Source organism: Halyomorpha halys, unplaced genomic scaffold (assembly GCF_000696795.3).
Source record: "Halyomorpha halys isolate HHAL.00 unplaced genomic scaffold, Hhal_1.1 Scaffold1052.1, whole genome shotgun sequence".
Classification (NCBI taxonomy): Eukaryota; Metazoa; Arthropoda; class Insecta; order Hemiptera; family Pentatomidae; genus Halyomorpha; species Halyomorpha halys.
In genome coordinates, this window is record NW_027106745.1 from 150,668 (window position 1) to 159,411 (window position 8,744).

At 30.2% G+C, this 8,744-nt stretch overlaps 1 protein-coding gene across 1 annotated transcript in view; it reads right to left on the bottom strand.

Moving 5' to 3' along the window:
- Window positions 1–8,744, bottom strand: part of LOC106688103 (putative leucine-rich repeat-containing protein DDB_G0290503) — a gene marked incomplete at both ends in the record, with an annotated part of 171,142 nt that overhangs the window by 33,945 nt on the left and 128,453 nt on the right. The window contains 5 exon segments of the mRNA XM_067045074.1: window positions 1,827–1,897; window positions 2,081–2,165; window positions 2,242–2,312; window positions 2,400–2,439; window positions 5,561–5,860. Coding sequence (XP_066901175.1) covers window positions 1,827–1,897; window positions 2,081–2,165; window positions 2,242–2,312; window positions 2,400–2,439; window positions 5,561–5,860 — 567 coding nt within the window.

An 8,744-nucleotide genomic window follows, 5' to 3' on the forward strand; every position in this document is an offset into this window, starting at 1 on the left:
GGTGTCCCACAGGGCTCGGTATTAGGGCCTCTACTGTGGAACGTCATGTACGACACAATCTTTAAATTGACATTGCCGGAGGGATCCACAGTTGTTGGATTCGCAGATGACGTTGCAGGTGTAGTTGCGGCGAAGTACTTGGAAGAAGTTATCCTCATCGCAAATGAGGCTGTTGCTACGGTCCAAGGTTGGCTGTCTTCGGTAGGCCTACAACTTGCAGATCACAAGACTGAAGTTCTCCTAGTAACTAGCAGGAAGAGAGGGCTAGAAGCCGTAACTAGCATGGAAACGTGAAGAATCCGAGGCGGCACTCAGCCATTTCCCTCCATGAAGTAATGCCTAGCGGCGGTCCCGTGGTAGGAATGAACAGGTGTAGGGCGGGGGTTTTATTGGGTAAAAATCCCACACACAGATAGGTACGGGCCTAGCCGTGTCTTTTGAAGATTTCCACCGACCCTCGTAAAAAAAAAAACAAAAAAAAAAGACACACAAAATACTATGAGAAGTATGGAAGATAGTGTTAACTGTGCTATGGTGCAGGGGCATGGAACCCCAGTACCGGCGCTGATTGGGAATGCGAAAGCGGGTTCCCCAGCGTCGTCATCATACGACCGCAGTGCTGCAATGGTGGGAGACTTGGCCATTGTAGCATCTAATGCCACAAGACTTACCACAACAGAGGTGATGCAGAATCTTGGGAGCAAGATTAAACAGCTTCTCTCCTTCATCCGCACCAATAAAAATGTGCATGGCTTCCACCGACCCTCGTAAAAAAAAAAAAAATAACACACACACATAATGTAATATTTAAAATGTATAGTTTTTACTTATTCTCAGATCTAAAGTATAGATTTGAAGAGGACAAGGTCAAATAAGAAGATTAAATATTAAATACATATGAGAATTTATCTTTTATTATATATAATATTATAGAATCTAGTCTCAGGACGGTTTTCTAGCCAATCAGAACACTTATTTTACATAACACTTAATTAACTTAATATCTCTTTTACAACTTTATTTAATTTTAGGTAGAACAAAACTAACCAATTTCATAGAATCTTCTTTTGATGGTTGATGAATCTTGATGTCTTCTTTTCTAAAATGTTATGTCTAACTGTAATAACAATGACTTCCAGCCGACGGATGTCCTCACTTCAGGCAATTCAAAACACAAGTGCCTTTTTCTTGGATGACTCTTTGATGACTTCCTTTTTCAAGATGTCCACCCTAGCTAGGGTAGCTAGACAAAAATTGATGAGGACCTTCTCATCCTGGAAAACATCATTTCCCATCCGTGCCCAAACAACGAATGCCTAAAACCCAAAACTGTCTCAATGTTCCATGTAAACATCGATTGTAGCACAACAGTTTTGGGTGTTAGCAAATGATTTCTTTTCTGAATCTTATTCTTTAGTACTTTTTCTTGACTTCTATTTTTTCTTAAATTTATTGTAATTACAGTTATAATGGGAAGTTAAAATAAAGTTTTTAAAATATTTTAATCTGCTCAACATGGCCACGATTCAACAAATTTTTTGCAGGACTCGCGCCACCATCTTGGCTTTGCACAATATTTTTTGTGACTGCATATTTTACTGATGAAAATTGGTTAGCTTGCTTTTAGGTTTAATACTACAAATAAACATGTTGAAATGAAAAATCACATAAAACCTACTAACAATCATTTATATGATAAAAAATATCCTCTCATAAAAGAGGATATTATACTAAAAGTCAGTTGTATATAAAAAATAACGATTTACTCATAAAAGAGCATATTACAATATATATATAAATAAAATTATTTGTGAATTAAATCTTACTTGGAATGTCCCGTGCTATCTTCTGAAAATTTCCTTTTCTTCCCTTTATCTTCCTCATTACTATATCCACTCTAATATCAGAAAAATATATTACAGTAGACAAAAAATCTTTCAAAATAAATAGAATCATTAAATGAAAAAAAATTACTAAGACCTGTTACACCAAAAGATCATAATTCAAATCTCAAGAAAGCAATATTTTTATATAGTTAAAACAAAAATTAATGAAAAACGATGAAGTTAAAAAAAATTACTTTCATATTGGACTTAATCTTGCTAAAAGTGGACAGCGCATAGGTTAGGAACTCCTTTTCAGCTTTTGAGCAACAGGCATTATCCCTAAAATATATACAAACAAATAATTTAAAAAGTATAATCTTACATTATATTTTGAAAATCTTAATACAAAATGTACCGTAAAGCAATGATCTGTTTAGTGGAAGATTTTTCATTTATTGTTAATAGTGGTGATTCTATTGCTTCAACCTTTGGAAAATAGAAAACAAAAAATTAAATAAAATGTTGATACATCTTATAACAGATAAAAGCTTAAAAAAAAAAATAATTCCTTACCCACCCTTGATGATCATTCTTTATTGTGCTGTCCAATATGCTAAAAAACAAAAAAAAATGAAAGATAATAAATTTGGATTATAATGAAATAATGCCTTTTTTTATGCATTATAGTTGAGTATAAATTCATACATTCTATATTAAATATATCTATTAGAATATTAACACAATAGTACACAAATTTAGCCAATAAATAGAATAAATTATACTATGTAGAAAACATAATATAGCAATAGAAAACATGAATACCATTGACAATCGAAATGTACACCAAATTCATAATACAAAAGTACATGTGTGCACTGTGTAGTACATGTACACAATAAACACAGCAATAACAATAAGCACCTCTCTTAAGCCGTAGATCCCTAGAAAGAAGAAGTCCTAACAATTGGAGACTGCAATAATATCACTTGGAAATAATAACAATGCTGGTAGACATATATTTACCATTGAAGATATCACAGCAACAGCAAGAGGATGAATTATATATGTAAAATTAAAAAAAAAAAAATGAAATAACAACAATATTATTTTGAGTACTTAACACTTTTCAGTTGGATGTAATTCTCAAACCCCATAATAGGCTCAAACCAATTATTTTCTAACAATTCTATTACCAAATTTTAGTGACGATTTATTTATGTTGTTTATTTCTCAAAATTCTAATTCTCTTTTTAGACAAAACAAAATAGTTAATAATGTTTTACTGCATACTTAATTATTCAAGTTCTGTTTTGATATTTTGTTGAATCCACAAGTCAACGATCTAAATTAATTCCTAGATATTTAATTGATTCTGTTCGAGATTTCCAACGTCTGGAATAGTTATTGATAAGTAGAGTGGGGGTACCCTTATGATGTCTTAGTGTGAAGATTTTTAACTTTTCGTGATGTTCAGTCTGAACTTCTACTTAATAAAAATATTTTGGAGATAATCAACAGTAGTTTAGACTCAAAAACTTTATCTTGAATTGGAAACAGCCTGATAGGTCTATAATTCTCCAATGATTTGGAATTTTTACCAGCCTTATGAATAAAAATTATTTTGACACTCATTTTTTTTTTTTTTTAAATAAAATAATAAATAACTGAGTAACCAATCTTCATAAATACCTAATTCTTACCACAACTTTCTCTTTGTTTAACTAATAATTTGTCAAAAATGGCTGTTAAGATTTGCATAAAATTTGTAAGTTGCTCCTCATCATTCCTCAGTTCGAAGAGCAAATTATTTTTCCTCTCTTCTCCCAAAATCAGGTGAATCCGTATCTTCCTGTTATTTTTTCTTTCCGAGCAGTAATACAGTAGAAATAACAGAAGTACTTCATCATCACTTCACTTGAATAAATTAATAACAGAATTAACAACTAAAATAAATTAAAAAATTTAATTGTAATGAACGATTACAAAATTGAAAAGAAAATGGAAGTCAATGTAAACTCACTGAAAAACCACTAGGAAAAATTCTTTAGTGAAAACCGACTAGTGTGCCATTGCCCTCAGTAAGTGTTGTACAGCAACAAATACAAAACATTTGTATTGATTCAAACAGTACCAATGATGCACAGATTAAGTGATTAGAGTGAGTTGATTACGTGAAATCTATTCCTTTGATTTTCGAATAAACTTTAACACAAACTCGAACTTTACATTGAGTCATATCATCAACAGAACTCACTATTAATCACAATCTTGGTAGATTTACAAGTTTATTGTATTTAATGTAAATTGCTAGAAGGAACTGGAAAGTTTTGTAATACAACAATAAAGTTTTTCAAAATATTTTTCACAACATAAAATACACTTCTCAATCCTCCTAAACCAGTCTTCAAAGTAATCTCACAACATTTCTTCTGCAATTTGGGTATACTCAATGTCTCAGGTCATCAAAAGGTCCTCACTGCTTTTGAAATGCCACCCTTTCTGTCTTTTTTTTGTATTTGAGAAAAGTGATTCTACTTTTGAACTTCATCAGCATTTTATTGCACCAAGAGATGCAGCATCATATTGATATTTAATGTGATGCTGAAAGCCATGATGTGGAAGTTAAAGCAGAGAAGAAATCACAAAGGTCTAGAAAAAAGGACGATGAGTAACTGCCATTTGTGACCACATCCTTCTTCATTTAAGAGTATGTAAGCCAAGGGATTTGGGTTGCAGTGAGATTGACTGCCACTTTCAATAGAGTGATACAGCAGTTTTTGACAGCAAAAAATCATGATCACGAATAATTAAGGAAGGAATAAAACTTAGGATAAACATTATTACATATACTCCACATGTGTATATAGGAATTATAAAGAAAGGAAATTTCTAGAATGATTTTAAACCAGTGGTTTCTGGTTTGGTGATTCGTAAGGTGGGTGACAGGTGACAGGTGGGTCCCAAACAGCTTGAGGTCGGGACTTAATGTTAGAACTGTTTTATTATTTGCCTTTCTTGATATTTGAAAGGTTTTAACTGGCAAATGTTTTTTTAACCAACTTGATTTTCAAATATTTTCCTGGAGTGATCCCCTTTGCCTCAATATGAAGTGGGTGATCCACACATGGTTCAATTTCTGGCTTAGTGGTCCGAAGACTTCTTTGAGTTTGGAACCATTACTTTAAATAGATATTGATGATGCTCCCTGGAACCCAATTGAAATATCCATCATCAAAGAACCAACCAGAGCAGAGGTCCAACATTGACTAGTTTCAAGTTAAAAGGAACAATTAGAAGGACAGATATCATAAATATGAAATTAAAAAGAGGTTTGAAATAGGCTGTAGTTAGGCTACTTATATCATAAAGTGATTAAAATATGGAGAAATTATAGGAAGTGAAAGATGCTATAAAAGAATTCTTAATGAGGTGTAGATAGTTAACCATAGATTAATAAGTGGAGAAGATGGTTGGGGTGCGGTCAGCAAAAAAATACAAATAAACAAAAAATTATTAATTTGTACCAATGTTTCGACCTGAATTTCATGAGATTCTGGCTAAATTGACATTTTTGTATATAAATACTGAAGAATGATAGTGACACAGAACTATAGTGCCTGATGAGCTATATTTAGAATTTTAGAGGTAATTTTTTTAACTACTCAAGTTTAATTGGAAAGTTAATATTTTCATTCCAATGCAGAATTAAGAAGAAATAAAGAAATTAAACATACCTTAACTGATTAGTGCCTTCCTTTTTATCCAAGTCAAACAATTCGATATTGACTTTTTCTTCAAGATTTTCCATAAGTTTTGAACTCTCATGAGTTTTATGACTGCTTTCTTCAAACTGCCTAGGAATTAATTTTACTTCTTTGTGGACAACTGGATTCATATCACTGGCTGAGGGATTTACATACATTTGTTTTATTTTTAACGATGAACGATCTTTATTGACACAAGTTTTGGTTGGTTGGTTACCACTTAGTTTCACTTCATCACTATTTTCACAAGATAATTTTACTGTGGGCTGTCTAAAAAATAGATTTAGTCTTTTGAAATCTTAAAAATTAGTCATAATACTAAATATAAAATAAGTAATAAAATTATATTAAAAGAATAAAAAATATGTTAGAAAATGACTAAACATTCTCAGATTTCAGGTAATTTTTATGATAGAATATCTATAATTTTGACAGCATTAAAAGAAAAAATCTTAGTACCGATACCTTTTATTGATGTTCAGCTATTAACTTTAATAAGTGGCTGAGATAAAAAGTTTATTTTTCATTAAAAATTTAATTTTTTAAAAGATAGGTAATCATGATATCAGCTTAGTAAAGACAACCAACTTAAATTTAATAACTTTTTTAAAGATCTATAGATAACAAAATAGATATATATATATTTATTCGAGGAGAAGATGGTTGGGGGATGCGGTCAAAATATAATTCTTTGGCAGTAAGATTTAAACACTTGGCAGTAAGATTCAAGCTAGCAGCCCTGATGAAGGCTAGAAATTCTGGCCGAAATGTTCAATACGATTAAATAAGTTATTTCAACTTATTTGTGTGTGTATTTTGACCGCACTCCCAACCATCTTCTCCTCGTATAAGTCATCCACGGTCAACTATCTCTCATAATTAAGATATATTTATTATTTTTGAGATATAGTATCATTATTTTGACAAACATTTCATTTTTTTTTTTTTTTTAATGGATGATATTAAAGTTAGAAAAAAGAGAAAAAGTTCCATTTTCTGAATTTTTCATATTTATCACTTTTTGTTTTAAATTAACAAATTATACAAAATAATTTAAAATAAAATAACACAAAGTAGCAATGAGAACCATGACATTTTATAACAGAAAAAAGATTAAAATTTAAAAATATATATATTCATGAATTATTCTAAGCCCCAACTGAAACAATGACTAATGTCATTGTCACAGAAATAACAGCAATAAATTTTCATTAGCCATATCATAATAAGGATGATAGAAATAATCATAACTAAAAGTTGTTCTATTTAAACTGTTATATTATAATTAATGAATGTTAATGACCAGGAGTAAATCCAAGAAGTTAGAAGGTATTAACAAAACACTAAAAGATAATTGCAGACCTTGCCCTCCAAAGATTAAAAATTAAATAGGATTGATAGGCCGTTACCCGTTCAACAGTCATTTTAAAAGTTCGTAAAGGTAGGGCCAAATAATTGAAGTGGGGACAGATCTAAAATTTCAACCAGTTAAAATCAACAAAAACAATTACCACCTCCAAAACAACAAAGCAGGGATTTCCAAGATCTCCCCAAGGAGAGACCCGACTTCTTGGCAGACATTCTCCCAATGATCTGCATCCTTGAACATAAGAGAACATCAAGAAGACCTCCCACAGACTGTTTGAATTATAAATATTTTTAAATGTGCTTAATAATTAGTAGAGAATTAAAAGTCAAAAAATATAATGTGAGTTATATACTGACATAAAAAATAATGCTTATCCAATACGTTAAGAAGTTATATTAATGGCCAATAAACAAGTATAGTTAAATTGAACATTGGGGAGAATCAATAATTACAAAAAGTTAAATTATAAAATAAGTTATTTATAAAAGACATTTTGATTTTAATGTAAAATTTAATAATTTATTTACAATTAGATGTAAAAAAAATAGATTTATGATTATGATTTTATATTAAACCTCAAAAAAATTTAATAAATAACTAATTTTATCAATTATCATCATTAATATTGATTTCCCCCCAATGTTCAATTAAATTATACTTGCGTATTGGCCATTACTATAAATTCTTAATATATTATAGAAGAGATGCAAACAATTCAAATAACAATAAAATTCATTCATTAGCAACTGGTTAATCTATGATCATGAGAGATAATTGACTGTGAATAAATTATATGAGGACAAGATGGGTGGGGGTGAGGTCAAATTATAACAAATAAGTGGAAATGACTTATTTGATTGTGCCAATGTTTCGGCCAGAATTTCTAGCCTTCATCAGGGCTAAAACCAAAGAACAAGATGAATACAAAAAAATAAAATATAAACAGAATGACATAAAGTAAAAAATTGTACAGAATGAAATTAATCAAATTAAAGTGATGAAAGAAGTGGAAAATAAAATGTATATATAGGTAATTGAATATGTAAGTAAAAATAAAATAGAAATTTTCAGTTATATAATGCAATTAATAATTTAAAAATTAAAATTATGGAAAGAAAATACATGTAACTTATGAAATAAGTTACCTGAAGATGACAATGCGTTATAAGTATTTTGATATTTAAAAACTATTAAAAAGAGGAAAAACGTATAAGATGGTGACAACAGATGTTTTAGAAATAATTTAAAAAGTTAAAGAATATGTTAGAAAGTGGGCAGAAAAAATATTTAGTAAATATTATATAAATATAAATACATTTAAAAAAAATACATTTTTAATAAATTAACTACTTGTGAATATGTTAACAATAAGTTGTGCTTGTCGGTTTTTAAATTGACGGAAGAAGGTTCTAATTGGATATAAAAGCTTTCAGAGATAAGCCTTTTGTCAAGGTTACAAACTATAGCTAGTATAGACTTTTTATCAAAATCAAAGGAATGATTTAAAGAAAGAGAATGTTCCGAAAGTTTTGAGGAAGAAAAATTATGTGAGGAAACTGAATATTTGTGTTGTTTGATACAGTATTTTAAGAGGTTTTTGGTTTCACCAATGTAAGCAGAATTACAATTAGGGGTGGAGCAAGGGAAGGGCGACATGTGATCGGTGTAGATGAGGGATAGGGTCTTTTAGTTTTAGTAAATATTAGATAGTGTGTTGTGAGGTCTAAAAGCAATACGAAGGTTAGGTATGGCAGAATTTTTGGATGTTTTCAGAAAGAGAGGGAT